We start from the raw sequence: 17994 nt of genomic DNA on the forward strand, positions 1-17994 counted from the left end.
CTCCTCCTCCTCCCCCGGCGCCAAGACCCCCAGCTCCTCCTCCTCCTCCGGGAGGAAATAGAGCACGGAGAGAAAGAGACGGTTGTCATCCATCCATCCTTCCTTCCTTCCTTCCTTCCATTCTTCCTTCCTCCCTCCCTTCCTTCCACACGGACGCCATGCTGACCTGACCCCAGAGAGAGGAGGACAGAGGGATGGAGAAGGAGAGATGTCCCCAACTATGATATAAGATATAAAAAGGACATCGTCACTCACAAGAGTGTTCTACAGAGGGGATACTGGCGGCCATATTGGAAAGGGCGTGTGACCTTAACGTCCACCTATAGGACTTGGGCCCTGACTGCTGTGTGGACTACATGCACAGGGAGAGAGAGAGAGAGAGAGAGAGAGAGAGAGAGAGAGAGAGAGAGGAAGGAATGTCTCACTCTTTCTCTCTTGCCCTACTCTCACTCAAGAACACTGATTGGAGGAGGAGGATGAGGGAGGGGCCGGGGGAGGCGGCCTATAAGCCCGGGGTGCTGCACTTAGATGGGGGGTGAGACAGAACCAAACATTACTACCCCTTTAAGATCCCCCCCCCCCCCTCCCCCGTGTCCTCTCCTGTAACTGGACTGGGTTCTAGTACGTTCTCTGGGGTTCTAGAGAGATGGCCCCCCCTGCTGGGCCCCCATGGAGAACCGACTGAGCGAACCCACGGAGGAACGTGATGCTGCCTTATCTGTGTTCCACATGTCTGCCCTTAGTCACCTAGTAGGACATCCAGGGAGCGTTAGGGAGCCTTGTAACTACTTTATATGTCTCTGACACACACACACACACACACACACACACACACACACTACAGGGAGGTGGTAGGGGGGAGGGAGTTGCCGCGACGACGAAAACCAAATGCAGAAGAATGGCATTCGGAAGAAGTGGCTTGTGGGTAAAATGTTGCGTTGTGGGTTCCGTGCCTCACGATGAGAGAAGAGAGAAATATGCAACGACTCCCATCCTGTTCCTCCTCCCCCAGGAGAGAGGGGGGGGGGGCTGAGCCAGGCTGGGGTCCAGGTCCGTGGGGGGGGGGGGGGGGGGGGGGGGGGGTCAGCGCGCGTAGGAGGGAAAACACACCACTTCCTGTCCACACAGCTGACTGCCTAACCACACACGCCCAGGGGACACACACACACACACACACACACACACACGTCGTCACAGCCCCTGGAGCGTTTCAGGGTGTGTGTGTGGACGTGTGTGTGGACGTGTGTGTGGATTAAGGGCGGGTTTTGTCTCATTGAGGAATTTATGGTGGCGCTCAACTCGACTGACGGCGAACAAGTGACACAATATGACGATGACTCTACCGGCGTGAGTGACTCTCTATCCAGATGATGAGGTTGATGACCAGCGAACGCTGACAGTCTGTTCCGCTGTGATCTCACCTCTACCCCCCCCCCCCCTACCCCCCATGTTGCCCCTAGCAACCGGACACACACCCGTGTTTTGGTCCAGGTGTGTCGTCGCCCCGTGTTACAGAACACACAGGTCACAGGTCACAGACTCCTGTCACTGTTTGCAAACATCTCGTTTGTTTGAATGTCTTTTCATTTTGTTTTCTGGTTAATTTATAATCCTGTTCTTGTATTTTTTTGTGTGTGAGTTTTCTAGCTAAAGAAAATGTATATTTATTTTTCAGCTCTGCTTCATATCACCTTGGAGAATAAGTATTGAACATAATGAAATCATGAGATCTTTTGTACCGAGGAAACGTCAGCTCCTGTTTAGTGTTTCTACTGCGACTAGAACCCTACTGACCAGGAACACACTGATTCCTATGGCAGCCTTTTTTGCTAATGACTACAATTACCAGATCATGACCAAAGGGTTTGCCTTTCAAATGTAGACGTGAAACTACAAATATTGATGACAGGGAGCTGAAGGGGCCAATTAAAGAACTGTCTCGCATAGCCCCTCCCACTGTCTCTCCTAGTAGGCTGTTCGAATCGTCCAATCCTGGCTGGGCTGGCCAGCGTCCGTGTGTCTCCTGTGAGAGACGACGCTGTGTGAAAGACCTAATGAAAGAAAACGACATCTTAAGGTGATGTTTATTTATTTATTGTCTCTCTGAGGGCGTGTCGAGGTCCGGGAGGCAGAGCGCCCGTTGATGCTGTGTTGTTCCCAGGGTGACGAGGAGGGGGCGGAGAGATGGAGGGTAGAAGTCAATTGTGAAAAAGAAAAAAACTACGATTATAAACCTTTTTTGTTCTCTTTTTGTATTAAAAGTATGCTTGCAGTAAAAACCACACTTGTCACTGGTTCATCCTTATGGTATTTTGCTTGTGTGTGTGTGTGTGTGTGTGTGTGTGTGTGTGTGTGTGTGTGCATGTACAGTATGTGTGTGTGAGAGTCTGAAGACCACAGAGTCCCATTTATCAGAGGAAATGTTTGTATAATTATGGCGCTGGGGGGCAATTACCTCTCCTGAGATAAGGACACGCCCTTCTGGGTCCTCCAGGGAGAGAGAGGGGGAGAAAGAGAGACTGGTCACGGCTGGGAAGACTTTACTGCTCTCTTTCTCTCTCTCTCTACGTCATAAAAGACTACTGTACAAATTACCTGAGGTTTCTGTGTGTGTGTGTGTGCTGTGCATGTGAGTGTGCTGTTCGTGTGAGTGCGTGGTGTGCTTGTGTGCTTGTGTGCTTGTGCGTGTGTGTGTGTGTGTGTGTGTGTGTGTGTGTGTGTGTGTGTGTGTGTGTGTGTGTGTGTGTGTGAGTGTGTGTGCGTGTGAGTGAGAGGCCATTGCTCTGTTTACTAGCTGGTTCCAGTGAAGCGGAGGTTTGGTGTCTCTGCAGCTGTGTGTCCGTGTTTACCCACAAATATCCCGACCCACACACATCCCCCTCTCTCTCCCTCCCTCCATCCCTCCCTCCCTCCATCCCCCTCTCCCTCCCTCTCTCCCTCCCTCCATCCCTCCCTCCCTCACTCCCCCTCTCCCTCCCTCTCTCCCTCCCTCCATCCCCCTCTCTCTCCCTCTCTCCCTCCCTCCATCCCTCCCTCCCTCCATCCCCCTCTCCCTCCCTCTCTCCCTTCCTCCATCCCTCCCTCCCTTCCTCCATCCCTCCCTCCCCCTCTCCCTCCCTCCCTCTCTCCCTCCCTCCCCCTCTCCCTCCCTCTCTCCCTCCCTCCATCCCCCTCTCCCTCCCTCTCTCCCTCCCTCCCTCCCTCCCTCCCTCCCTCCCCCTCTCCCTCCCTCTCTCCATCCCTCCCACCCTCCCCCTCTCTCTCCCTCCCTTTCCCTCCCTCTCTCCATCCCTCCCTTTCCCTCCCCCTCTCTCTCCCTCCATCCCTCCCTCCCTCCCCCTCTCCCTCCCTCCATCCCTCCCTCCCTCCCCCTCTCCCTCCCTCCCTCCCTCCCTCCCTCCCTCCCCCTCTCCCTCCCTCCCTTTCCCTCCCCCTCTCTCTCCCTCCCTCCATCCCTCCCACCCTCCCCCTCTCTCTCCCTCCCTTTCCCTCCCCCTCTCTCTCCCTCCCTCCATCCCTCCCTCTCCCTCCCTCTCTCCATCCCTCCCACCCTCCCGCTCCCTCTCCCTCCCTTTTCCTCCCTCTCTCCCTCCCTCCCCCCTCTCTCCCTCCCTCCCTCCCTCCCCCTCTCTCTCCCTCCCGCCCCTCTCTCTCCCTCCCTCCATCCTGTCCTTTCTCACTAGCTCTCCACTCTGAGATCTCTGAATCACTCCATCACTCTCCTCCTCCCTCACTCCTGTTTTCCATCCCTTTTTTTCTGCCCAGAATCCTTCAGTGCTGGAGGAAGGAAAACCAGGGGGGAGAATATTCCTGAGGTCGCCGCCTAATCTCCCCACCCCTGACCTGACCCACGGCCGAGCGCCCACTTCTTGGTTTGGTCAGCGTTCATATTTGTGCCTCTCAAACAGGCCGCGACTACCAGAGCACTTTGAAGTGAAGCACACAAACACGAGCTGGCCGGCCTTGACCCTCCCGACTATATTTGAGTCCGTTCTGGCGCTTCTCACTCGCTAACCCTTCACTAGAGCGCCGCCGCAGAAACATGACGAGCAAACTGGGAGTCAAGAAAACACTCAGAACCTTTCAACAGGAAATGAAAATGTAGGGCGCTCTTCTGAGATTAGGACGGCTTACCTGCTGCCTGAAGTATTAGTGCTGAGTAGACCTGCAGTTCCTGGGTATAGAGGTCCAATACAGGTCAGTTCCTGGTTCCTGGGTATAGAGGTCTAATACAGGTCAGTTCCTGGTTCCTGGGTATAGAGGTCTAATGCAGGTCAGTTCCTCCTGGGTATAGAGGTCCAATACAGGTCAGTTCCTGGGTATAGAGGTCTAATACAGGTCAGTTCCTGGTTCCTGGGTATAGAGGTCTAATACAGGTCAGTTCCTGGGTATAGAGGTCTAATACAGGTTAGTTCCTGGGTATAGAGGTCTAATACAGGTCAGTTCCTGGTTCCTGGGTATAGAGGTCTAATACAGGTCAGTTCCTGGGTATAGAAGTCTAATACAGGTCAGTTCCTGGTTCCTGGGTATAGAGGTCTAATACAGGTCAGTTCCTGGTTCCTGGGTATAGAGGTCCAATACAGGTCAGTTCCTGGTTCCTGGGTATAGAGGTCCAATACAGGTCAGTTCCTGGGTATAGAGGTCTAATACAGGTCAGTTCCTGGTTCCTGGGTATAGAGGTCTAATACAGGTCAGTTCCTGGGTATAGAGGTCTAATACAGGTCAGTTCCTGGTTCCTGGGTATAGAGGTCTAATACAGGTCAGTTCCTGGTTCCTGGGTATAGAGGTCTAATACAGGTCAGTTCCTGGTTCCTGGGTATAGAGGTCTAATACAGGTCAGTTCCTGGTTCCTGGGTATAGAGGTCTAATACAGGTCAGTTCCTAGTTCCTGGGTATAGAGGTCTAATACAGGTCAGTTCCTGGTTCCTGGGTATAGAGGTCTAATACAGGTCAGTTCCTAGTTCCTGGGTATAGAGGTCTAATACAGGTCAGTTCCTCCTGGGTATAGAGGTCTAATACAGGTCAGTTCCTGGGTATAGAGGTCTAATACAGGTCAGTTCCTAGTTCCTGGGTATAGAGGTCTAATACAGGTCAGTTCCTGGTTCCTGGGTATAGAGGTCTAATGTTGGTCAGTTCCTCCTGGGTATAGAGGTCTCATACAGGTCAGTTCCTGGTTCCTGGGTATAGAGGTCTAATAAAGGTCAGTTCCTAGGTATAGAGGTCTAATACAGGTTAGTTCCTGGGTATAGAGGTCTAATACAGGTCAGTTCCTGGGTATAGAGGTCTAATACAGGTCAGTTCCTGGTTCCTGGGTATAGAGGTCTAATACAGGTCAGTTCCTCCTGGGTATAGAGGTCTAATACAGGTCAGTTCCTGGGTATAGAGGTCTAATACAGGTCAGTTCCTGGTTCCTGGGTATAGAGGTCTAATACAGGTCAGTTCCTGGGTATAGAGGTCTAATACAGGTCAGTTCCTAGTTCCTGGGTATAGAGGTCTAATACAGGTCAGTTCCTGGTTCCTGGGTATAGAGGTCTAATACAGGTCAGTTCCTAGTTCCTGGGTATAGAGGTCTAATACAGGTCAGTTCCTGGTTCCTGGGTATAGAGGTCTAATACAGGTCAGTTCCTGGTTCCTGGGTATAGAGGTCTAATACAGGTCAGTTCCTGGTTCCTGGGTATAGAGGTCTAATATAGGTCAGTTCCTAGTTCCTGGGTATAGAGGTCTAATACAGGTCAGTTCCTGGTTCCTGGGTATAGAGGTCTAATACAGGTCAGTTCCTGGTTCCTGGGTATAGAGGTCTAATACAGGTCAGTTCCTGGTTCCTGGGTATAGAGGTCTAATACAGGTCAGTTCCTGGTTCCTGGGTATAGAGGTCTAATACAGGTCAGTTCCTGGGTATAGAGGTCTAATACAGGTCAGTTCCTGGGTATAGAGGTCTAATACAGGTCAGTTCCTGGTTCCTGGGTATAGAGGTCTAATACAGGTCAGTTCCTGGGTATAGAGGTCTAATACAGGTCAGTTCCTGGGTATAGAGGTCTAATACAGGTCAGTTCCTGGTTCCTGGGTATAGAGGTCTAATACAGGTCAGTTCCTGGTTCCTGGGTATAGAGGTCTAATACAGGTCAGTTCCTGGGTATAGAGGTCTAATACAGGTCAGTTCCTGGTTCCTGGGTATAGAGGTCTCATACAGGTCAGTTCCTGGGTATAGAGGTCTAATACAGGTCAGTTCCTGGTTCCTGGGTATAGAGGTCTCATACAGGTCAGTTCCTGGTTCCTGGGTATAGAGGTCTAATACAGGTCAGTTCCTGGGTATAGAGGTCTCATACAGGTCAGTTCCTGGTTCCTGGGTATAGAGGTCTCATACAGGTCAGTTCCTGGTTCCTGGGTATAGAGGTCTAATACAGGTCAGTTCCTGGTTCCTGGGTATAGAGGTCTAATGCAGGTCAGTTCCTGGGTATAGAGGTCTAATACAGGTCAGTTCCTGGGTATAGAGGTCTAATACAGGTCAGTTCCTGGTTCCTGGGTATAGAGGTCTAATACAGGTCAGTTCCTGGTTCCTGGGTATAGAGGTCTAATGCAGGTCAGTTCCTCCTGGGTATAGAGGTCCAATACAGGTCAGTTCCTGGTTCCTGGGTATAGAGGTCTAATACAGGTCAGTTCCTGGTTCCTGGGTATAGAGGTCTAATACAGGTCAGTTCCTGGTTCCTGGGTACAGAGGTCTAATACAGGTCAGTTCCTGGGTATAGAGGTCTAATACAGGTCAGTTCCTCCTGGGTATAGAGGTCTAATACAGGTCAGTTCCTCCTGGGTATAGAGGTCTAATACAGGTCAGTTCCTGGTTCCTGGGTATAGAGGTCTCATACAGGTCAGTTCCTGGGTATAGAGGTCTAATACAGGTCAGTTCCTGGTTCCTGGGTATAGAGGTCTCATACAGGTCAGTTCCGGGTTCCTGGGTATAGAGGTCTAATACAGGTCAGTTCCTGGGTATAGAAGTTTAATACAGGTCAGTTCCTGGTTCCTGGGTATAGAGGTCTAATACAGGTCAGTTCCTGGTTCCTGGGTATAGAGGTCTAATACAGGTCAGTTCCTGGTTCCTGGGTATAGAGGTCTAATACAGGTCAGTTCCTGGTTCCTGGGTATAGAGGTCTAATACAGGTCAGTTCCTGGTTCCTGGGTATAGAGGTCTAATACAGGTCAGTTCCTGGGTATAGAGGTCTAATACAGGTCAGTTCCTGGGTATAGAGGTCTAATACAGGTCAGTTCCTGGGTATAGAGGTCTAATGTTGGTCAGTTCCTGGTTCCTGGGTATAGAGGTCTAATACAGGTCAGTTCCTGGTTCCTGGGTATAGAGGTCTAATACAGGTCAGTTCCTGGTTCCTGGGTATAGAGGTCTAATACACGTCAGTTCCTGGTTCCTGGGTATAGAGGTCTAATACAGGTCAGTTCCTGGGTATAGAGGTCCAATACAGGTCAGTTCCTGGGTATAGAGGTCTAATACAGGTCAGTTCCTGGTTCCTGGGTATAGAGGTCTAATACAGGTCAGTTCCTGGTTCCTGGGTATAGAGGTCTAATACACGTCAGTTCCTGGTTCCTGGGTATAGAGGTCTAATACAGGTCAGTTCCTGGGTATAGAGGTCTAATACAGGTCAGTTCCTGGGTATAGAGGTATAATACAGGTCAGTTCCTGGTTCCTGGGTATAGAGGTCTAATACAGGTCAGTTCCTGGGTATAGAGGTCTAATACAGGTCAGTTCCTGGTTCCTGGGTATAGAGGTCTAATACAGGTCAGTTCCTAGTTCCTGGGTATAGAGGTCTAATACAGGTCAGTTCCTGGTTCCTGGGTATAGAGGTCTAATGTTGGTCAGTTCCTGGTTCCTGGGTATAGAGGTCTAATACAGGTCAGTTCCTGGTTCCTGGGTATAGAGGTCTAATATAGGTCAGTTCCTGGGTATAGAGGTCTAATACAGGTCAGTTCCTGGGTATAGAGGTCTAATACAGGTCAGTTCCTGGGTATAGAGGTCTAATACAGGTCAGTTCCTCCTGGGTATAGAGGTCTAATACAGGTCAGTTCCTGGTTCCTGGGTATAGAGGTCTAATACAGGTCAGTTCCTGGGTATAGAGGTCCAATACAGGTCAGTTCCTGGTTCCTGGGTATAGAGGTCTAATACAGGTCAGTTCCTGGGTATAGAGGTCTAATACAGGTCAGTTCCTGGGTATAGAGGTGTAATACAGGTTAGTTCCTCCTGGGTATAGAGGTCTAATACAGGTCAGTTCCTGGTTCCTGGGTATAGAGGTCTAATACAGGTCAGTTCCTGGTTCCTGGGTATAGAGGTCTAATACAGGTCAGTTCCTGGTTCCTGGGTATAGAGGTCTCATACAGGTCAGTTCCTGGGTATAGAGGTCTAATACAGGTCAGTTCCTGGTTCCTGGGTATAGAGGTCTAATACAGGTCAGTTCCTGGTTCCTGGGTATACAGTAGAGGTGTAATGTTGGTCAGTTCCTGGTTCCTGGGTATAGAGGTCTCATACAGGTCAGTTCCTGGGCACAGAGGTCTATGCAGGTCAGTGGCTTCATGTGGTCAGTAGGTCAGTCACACAAACCTCATCTTAAACAGGATGTCAGAAGCTTGATTCAGTAGCTTGTATCTACAACTCCAGTTACAGTAAAAGGCCGCGCTGTCAAAGGTAGTTTTCTGTTTATGAAAAATAAGAGTCCGATTGATAAAGGACATGGTGTTGCCCTCCACCAAACTCAGATGTGTTCCACGGTTTTCATCCATGAAAGGAAGAAGTCATGACAAGATTAAAGAGAGGGAGGGAGAGAGGGAGGGAGAGAGAGAGAGAGAGGGAGAGAGGTGAAAATGACTGGAGAGGATGTGGGCAGAGAAAGATGGGAGGAGTGGACGGAGAGGGAGAGAGAGAGATGGGAGGAGTAGACAGAGGGAGAGAGAGAGAGATGGGAGGAGGAGACGGAGAGGGAGAGAGAGAGATGGGAGGAGGAGACGGAGAGGGAGAGAGAGAGATGGGAGGAGGAGACGGAGAGAGAGAGAGAGAGATGGGAGGAGTAGACGGAGAGGGAGAGAGAGAGATGGGAGGAGGAGACAGAGAGGGAGAGAGAGATGGGAGGAGTGGACGGAGAGGGAGAGAGAGAGAGATGGGAGGAGGAGACGGAGAGAGAGAGAGAGAGATGGGAGGAGGAGACGGAGAGGGAGAGAGAGAGATGGGAGGAGTAGACAGAGAGGGAGGGAGAGAGATGGGAGGAGGAGACGGAGAGGGAGGGAGAGAGATGGGAGGAGGAGACGGAGAGAGAGAGATGGGAGGAGGAGACGGAGAGGGAGAGAGAGATCAGATGGGAGGAGGAGACTCACTAGGACACTCCCTCTTGATGATGGACTCACAGTTGAAGTGCAGTCAGGATTCTCTACAGTTTGCTACCACGCTGATCACACAGGAACGAGTGTGTGTGTGTGTGTGTGTCAGGTTAGTAGCCTACACACACATTCTTACCAAGGTCTGAGAAGCCCACCGAAGATGATAAGGATTTACCTTGAAGGATTACAACGAAAGGCTACTCAAGAAACGATGGAATGTCTTGTTGAAAGGGTCACTGCAGACTGAGGTTGGTCAGGAGGTCGAGTTGGGGAAAGAAGCCATCTTGGATGTTTGAGAAGTAACCCGGGACTAAAACACTGGCGCTTTGGAAGCGTGGACAGCAGAGATGCTGATATCTCTCTCCCTGAAGACCTCATCTCTTCCTGCTGATCTCTCTCTCCCTGAAGACCTCACCTCGCCCTGCTGATCTCTCTCTCCCTGAAGACCTCACCTCTTCCTGCTGATCTCTCTCTCCCTGAAGACCTCCCCTCTTCCTGCTGATCTCTCTCTCCCTGAAGACCTCACCTCTTCCTGCTGATCTCTCTCTCCCTGAAGACCTCACCTCTTCCTGCTGATCTCTCTCTCCCTGAAGACCTCCCCTCTTCCTGCTGATCTCTCTCTCCCTGAAGACCTCACCTCTTCCTGCTGATCTCTCTCTCCCTGAAGACCAAACCTCTTCCTGCTGATCTCTCACTCCCTGGAGACCTCCCCTCTTCCTGCGTGGAGGGGCGGCGGTCGGCGGGGGGGGCTCCTCTTCTCATTCTGAATCGGTTCAGATGACCCAGCTCTGGTCTGGGGTTTCGCTCTGCTGCTGATCTGGGTCACACCTGCTCTTTCATCCGCCTCCAGATCCACTTCTTCAAAGGAGAGGGGCAGTTTCAGCAGACTGACGTTTGTTTTTTTGTTTTTTTATTTTAAACTACATCAAAAACGACCATTAGGAGGGCTGTAATTATGCGCTGGCCGTCCTCTCCTCGAGAGAAGAGTGTGGTCAGGGTCTAGAGAGAAAGCAGTGATTTAGGGATTGGAGTGATAAAAGGGGAGAGAAGGGGGGAGGGAAGGATAAATAGAGAGAGGTAAGGGTGTAAACACGTCTCTCTCTCTACCAGACGCTTCATCCAAACACCAGTGAATCACAGAGGTAGGTGTGTGTTTGCGTGTGTGTTTGTGATGTCTCAGTGATACAGACAGTCTAGGGACGGTCTAGGACACAGAAAGCTACACAGCAACGCTCTTATCAGTGGCGTGAAGGGTCTTATCAAACTGTGTAGGGTCTTATCAAACTGCGTAGGGTCTTATCAAACTGTGTAGGGTCTTATCAAACTGTGTAGGGTCTTATCAAACTGTGTAGGGTCTTATCAAACTGTGTAGGGTCTTATCAAACTGTGTAGGGTCTTATCAAACTGTGTAGGGTCTTATCAAACTGTGTAGGGTCTTATCAAACCGGACTGAAGAGGCTGAAACAACAACTCTTTGAGAGAGTAGAGACGAGAGTAAAAGGCCCAGTAGACGATCAGGATTGAAATAGACTAGGCTAGTAGAGCTATATACAGCCATGGCCTTGGACACCTCGGACTGCTTCCAGAACTCTGGGGCGGAACACTGGGAACATTCTAGAACAGTCCACAGCCCCCACACCTGCCTGCACAGAAGAGGAAGATGGCCGCCACACAGCAATGGCAGTACTGACCCCCGGCCAAGGTCCAGCCCCAGGCCGATATCCACCCCCCGGTGCCCTAACTTCTACCAAGGCCCGAACACCAGCTCCAACCATGGCCACCCCGGGCCTAACCCTTACCCCGGCACTGGGCCCAGATCCGACCCTAACCCCGGCCCCAGGCCTGGCCCCGCCCCTAACCCCGGGCCCCCGGCCCTGCGCCTCGCCCTGCTCCTGGCCCCGCTGCTCCTGCTGTGCCTCTGGGCCCAGCAGACCCAGGCTGTGGTCCACTCCAGCTTCCGGCGCCTCAGCGGCCGCGAGAAGAAGGAGATGCAGCGTGAGATCCTGTCCATCCTGGGCCTGCCGGGCCGGCCCCGCCCCCACCCGCCGCTGCGCCCGCCCTCCTCGGCACCGCTCTTCATGCTGGACCTGTACCACGCCGTGTCGGCCGAGAGCGGGGAGGAGGGGGTGGGGGGGGGGTGGGCGGGGGGCCGGCTGAACGCGCTGGACGGGCTGAGCCACGTCAGCCACGCCGCGCTTCCCACGCTCAGCACGCACACGCCGCCGCTGGGCACGGTGGTCAGCGAGGCCGACACCGTCATGAGCTTCGTCAACCTGGGTGAGTGACTGGGTGAGGAGGGGTCAGTCAGCAAGTCAGCCAGTCAGTCAGTCAGTCAGTCAGTCAGTCAGTCAGTCAGTCAGCCAGTCAACCAGTCAGTCAACCAGTCAGTCAACCAGTCAGTCAGTCAGTCAGTCAGTCAGTCAGTCAGTCAGTGAGTCAGTCAGTCAGTCAGTCAGTCAGTCAGTCAGTCAGTGAGTCAGTCAGTCAGTCAGTCAACCAGTCAGTCAACCAGTCAGTCAGTCAGTCAGTCAGTCAGTCAGTCAGTCAGTGAGAGTGCAGGTTGTGATAGACTGTTATCCTTGCGTAAGAGGGCGGGGAGTTAGTTTTGAAGTTACCCTCCTCCTTTCCACAAACGGTCTGGAAACAGTCTGGTTATCTGGTTAACCCCCTTTCCTGTGTCTCCTGCTCCGCCCCAGACTGCAGGCCCGCTGACACCTATCTGTCCTGGCATCTAAATCAAACATCCTCTCCTTAATCGCTTCCTTCCTCCACTTTTCATGGAATGGAAGGACAGACCTCGTCGGCGTGGGGAAATATCACTCCTTCACGCTTCTCCACCCCTCTTGCCTATGCAGCCATTTTGTGTTCATGGTTGCACAACGAGCAGATGGTTTCGAAGAGCGGTTTTTCATGACATTTGCATTTGAATGGAGTTATCATCTATCACTTCTGATGAGTTATCATCTATCACTTCTGATGAGTTATCATCTATCACTACTGATGAGTTATCTATCACTTCTGATGAGTTATCATCTATCACTTCTGATGAGTTATCATCTATCACTTCTGATGAGTTATCATCTATCACTTCTGATGAGTTATCATCTATCACTACTGATGAGTTATCTATCACTTCTGATGAGTTATCATCTATCACTTCTGATGAGTTATCAGTTATCATCTATCACTTCTGATGAGTTATCATCTATCACTTCTGATGAGTTATCATCTATCCCTTCTGATGAGTTATCATCTATCACTACTGATGAGTTATCATCTATCACTTCTGATGAGTTATCAGTTATCATCTATCACTACTGATGAGTTATCATCTATCACTTCTGATGAGTTATCAGTTATCATCTATCACTTCTGATGAGTTATCATCTATCACTTCTGATGAGTTATCATCTATCACTTCTGATGAGTTATCATCTATCACTTCTGATGAGTTATCATCTATCACTTCTGATGAGTTATCATCTATCACTTCTGATGAGTTATCATCTATCACTACTGATGAGTCATCATCTATCACTTCTGATGAGTTATCAGTTATCATCTATCACTTCTGATGAGTTATCAGTTATCATCTATCACTTCTGATGGGTTATCATCTATCACTACTGATGAGTTATCAGTTATCATCTATCACTTCTGATGAGTTATCATCTATCACTACTGATGAGTTATCATCTATCACTTCTGATGAGTTATCATCCATCACTTCTGTTCTGATATTAAAAAAGGGAGGGAGAGAGAGAGAGAGAGAGCAGAGGTTTGGAGGTAGCCCAAAGCACAGGAAGGACAGACCAGTGAGATAGATATAGATGGTATAGATGGTGAGATAGATATAGATATAGATGATATAGATGGTGAGATAGATATAGATGGTGAGATTCCAAAGAGAAAATGAGAGATGTGGAGCGTGGAGAATATAAGAAGACAGAGATGGAGAGGGAAACACACACACACACACACACACACAAACACACGTAATCTCTCTTTCTGTTTCTCTCTCAACACATTCTCTCTCTCTCTCTCACACACACACACACACATACACACACAATATCTGTCTCTCAACACACACACGCACACACATACTGTACACACAATCACTCACTTTCTGTCTCTCTCAACACATTCTCTCTCCCTCTCACACACACACACATACACACACACAGGCGCACACACACACAGGCGCACACATGTAATCTCTCTTTCTCTCTCAACACACTCTCGCTCACACACACATGCACACAAACTTTATCTCTGTCTCACACACACACACACACACACACACACACACAAACACACACACGCGCACACACGTAATCTCTCTTTCTCTCTCAATACACTCTCGCTCACAATCACACATGCACACAAACTTTATCTCTCTGTCTCACAAACACACACACGCGCACACACGTAATCTCTCTTTCTCTCTCAATACACTCTCGCTCACACACACACACATGCACACAAGCGTTATCTCTCTGTCTCTCACACACGCGGGCAGTGTGAGCGTAGCGTAGCGTAGTGTCCTTGTGGAGCCCTGCTGGGCTGTGAAACGCCCACTCAGCCTGTAACGCAGGCTAATTACAGACACTAAGAGCCTTGAACCACAGCAGCTGCCTCACACACACACACACACACACACACACACACTGTACATGCACACATGCACACACACGCCACTAATCACAGCCTCCATAAGTATTTTTAAACCATGTCCACAGCAGTATTTTCATCTTGTTCGGCCATTTCTCTGTTGTTTTTTTCTGTGTCAGTTGGGCCTGTAATTCTTCCCAGCTGTGCACCATAGATACACACCGCCGGGCCCACTGCATGTCTGGGCTGGCTGGGACTGATAGGGTGTGTGTGTCTGCCTTTTTGATTTAAACAGACGTGGGTTTTGTGTGTGGAATCAGGTCTGGATTGAAATTGTCTTGAAGAGGTCGTCACACAGTGAAATTCCAATTCAGTAATGCTTCCAAATCTTTCTCTCTCTCTCTCCCGCTCTACTCCTCTTCCTCCCTCCCCCCTCTCCCCCCTCCCCTCCCTCCCCCCCTCCCCCCTCTCCCCCCTCTCCTCCCTCCCCCCTCCCCCCTCCCCGTCCTCCAGTGGAGCAGGAGCGTGACCTCCAGCAGCCTCGGCCGTACTGGAAGGAGTTCCGTTTCGACCTGACGCCCCTCCCCCAGGGAGAGACGGTGACGGCGGCCGAGTTCCGCATCTACAAGACCCTGACGGTGGGTCAGAGGGCCAACCGCACCCTCCACATCTCCGTCTACGAGATCACCCGCGAGAACAGACACAGGTCAGACCCCTCCACACACACACACACACACACACGCGCACACGCACACGCACACGCACACGCACACACACACACACTCACACACTCACACTCACACTCACACTCACACTCACACACACACTCTCACACACACACACACTCACACACACACACACACACACACACACACACAGGTGAGGAGGTCTCGCTACGAGACGATTCTCAAACGCGTAATTACAGCACGACCCTTGCCTCGGCCCTCGCCGGTGTCTCTGTGTACGTCTCTCTCTCTCTCTCTCTCACTCTCTCTCTCCCTCCCTCCCTCCCTCCCTCCCTCCCTCCATCCCCCCTCCAGAGAGCCTGAGCTGGTGCTGCTGGACCTGCAGTCAGTGCCCACGGGTCAGGAGGGCTGGCTGGCCTTCGACGTCACCTCCGCCAGCAACCGCTGGCTGCTCCACCCGCGCAGCAACCTGGGCATCCGCCTCTATGTGGAGACAGAGGAGGGTGAGGCCGCGCCGAAACATGACACCTGGCTATGTGTTGGTCCATATGGGCGGGGCTCTGGATCTGGTCCATATGGGCGGGGCTCTGGATCTGGTCCATATGGGCGGGGCTATGGATCTGGTCCATATGGGCGGGGCTCTGGATCTGGTCCATATGGGCGGGGCTATGGATCTGGTCCATATGGGCGGGGCTCTGGATCTGGTCCATATGGGCGGGGCTCTGGATCTGGGACAGACACACTTGTGCAAAGAGATCCTGCCAGGGGTTGCTGGTGCCCCCTAACGGCCGTCTCCTGTCTCCCCTCCCTCTCTCCCTCCCCCCCTCCCTCCCTCCTTCCCTCCCTCCCTCCCCCCCCTCCCTCCCTCCCTCCCTCCCTTTTTCTTTCTTTCTTTCTTTCTTTCTTTCTTTCTTTCTTTCTTTCTTTCTTTCTTTCTTTCTTTCTTTCTTTCTTTCTTTCTTTCTTTCTTTCTTTCTTTCTTTCTCTCTCTCTCTCAGACCGGTCCCTGTCTGCAGCCTGGGTAGGGCTGGTGGGTCGTAGGGGGCCCCGATCCAAACAGCCCTTCATGGTGACGTTTTTCCGGGCGAGCCAGGCCCCCTGCCGCCCCCCTCGCGCCCTCAAACCAAACCCCCGTAAGAAGAAACCCAAGTACGACCTGCCCGTGCCCAGCATCCATGGTGAGGACACACACAACGGCTTGAGCTTCTTAAAGCTTCTTAAATATTACACCCAAATCAGAAAATGACTTAATTCTGGAAGGCAACAGGAAATATGTCCTTTTGAAATTTGAGTGAAGTTCAATGTATACCAGTCTCTGAATGAGTGTCCCCCCCCTCCCCACCAGATCACAGTAATGCCAACAGTGGACGCCAGGCCTGTAAGAGACATGAACTGTATGTCAGCTTCAGTGACCTGGGATGGAAGGTATGTCAGTGGCTGTCCGGCTAGCTCAGTCCTAGCATGTACATGTGACAAATGAAATAAATAAACCAGTGTTTTTATGCTCTAGGTAAACATCCTTTGTATCCGAGGGTGTAGAGGGGGTGGTTTGGAACCAGCCTAGTGATGATGAGGTAGCCCTGCTATAGACTTGTGGGCCCAAACTTTGTCCCCTTGGTCTAATGGCAGTTGTATCGGCTTGACTTGACAAGTCAGAGCATGTGGTTCATCCCCATACGTAAGGCTACACCTAACATAGGTAGTGTAGTGTATAGCTGTGTACAGGTGTGATGCAGTACCTCTCTCCTCCACTAGGACTGGGTTCTGGCTCCTACAGGCTACTCTGCCTTCTACTGCGATGGAGAATGCCTCTACCCACTGGGCTCATGTATGAACGCCACCAATCACGCCATGATACAACTAGTGGTCAGTACACGCAACTGCACCCTCATTCCTCTTACAACGCTCCTGTCTTTGTGGTCCTGTACGTCAGTGTGTGGACATCTGGGACATGGGTTAAAACCAGGACATCTGGGACATGGGTTAAAACCAGGACATCTGGGACATGGGTTAAAACCAGGACTCCTGGGACATGGGTTAAAACCAGGACTCCTGGGACATGGGTTAAAACCAGGACTCCTGGGACATGGGTTAAAACCAGGACAGCTGGACATGGGTTAAAACCAGTCACTTTTGATTGCTTATCATTACGCCTACGGTCATACGACCAGATATCTTTCATAACATACTGTAGTATCGTCCGTAAATGGACATGTCTCTCTCCCTCCCTCCATCTCTCTCCCTCCCTCCATCTCTCCCCTGTCTCTCTCTCTCTCCCTCGATCTGTCTCTCTCTCTCCCTCGATCTGTCTCTCTCTCTCCATCTCTCCTTTGTCTCTCTCCCTCCCTCCATCTCTCTCCCTCTCCATCTCTCCCCTGTCTCTCTCTCTCTCTCTCCCTCGATCTGTCTCTCTCTCCCTCGATCTGTCTCTCCCTCTCTCTCCTTGCAGGTTCACCTCCTGAAGCCAGAGGAGGTTCCCAAGGCGTGCTGCGCCCCCACCAAACTCAGCCCCATCTCCGTCCTCTTCTATGACGACAACAACAACGTCATCCTCAAGAAGCATCGCAACATGGTGGTGAAGACCTGCGGGTGCCTGTGACCAGACACCCTGTCAGCCATTCTAGAATATTCCACGCTACAGAACTATAACCCAGATATTTGTCTAAGTGAGGGGTCAGTGGTGTCGGCCATGGATATGATACATGATGTAAAATAACTATATCCTCAACAGTAAAAGAAAAGATATTAAAAAAACTGTTCACAGCCTCATCCCTGGTTCACAGCCTCATCCCTGGTTCAGCCTCATCCCTGGTTCAGCCTCATCCCTGGTTCAGCCTCATCCCTGGTTCAGCCTCATCCCTGGACGTCTCTCCCCTCGTTCCATCAGCGCCACACAGGCGTTCCTCTAGTAGTGGAGGACTTTAGTAGCATAATTATGTCATGTCATGTTCCAGTGATATGCAGTAGGCCTACCTAGCTCAACTACCCAGCTAGTTATACAGATACTTACTCACTAACTACCCAGCTAGTTATACAGATACTTACTCACTAACTACCCAGCTAGTTATACAGATACTTACTCACTAACTACCCAGCTAGTTATACAGATACTTACTCACTAACTACCCAGCTAGTTATACAGATACTTACTCACTAACTACCCAGCTAGTTATACAGATACTTACTACCCAGCTAGTTATACAGAGATACTTACTAACTACCCAGCTAGTTATACAGAGATACTTACTAACTACCCAGCTAGTTATACAGAGATACTTACTAACTACCCATCTAGTTATACAGATACTCACTAACTACCCAGCTA

General features: G+C 50.9%; 1 protein-coding gene across 1 annotated transcript; it reads left to right on the forward strand.

Moving 5' to 3' along the window:
• Positions 1-10925: 10925 nt before the first annotated feature.
• Positions 10926-17268, forward strand: bmp8a (bone morphogenetic protein 8a; the record flags this gene model as incomplete). Its single annotated transcript, XM_084455064.1, has 7 exons — positions 10926-11646; positions 14497-14689; positions 15024-15172; positions 15668-15847; positions 16015-16094; positions 16425-16535; positions 17119-17268. The coding sequence occupies 7 exons, from the start codon at positions 10926-10928 to the stop codon at positions 17266-17268; spliced, it is 1584 nt and encodes a 527-aa protein (XP_084311190.1).
• Positions 17269-17994: the final 726 nt, after the last annotated feature.

This window comes from Borostomias antarcticus, assembly GCF_949987555.1.
Source record: "Borostomias antarcticus genome assembly, chromosome: 21".
NCBI classification, from domain to species: Eukaryota; Metazoa; Chordata; class Actinopteri; order Stomiiformes; family Stomiidae; genus Borostomias; species Borostomias antarcticus.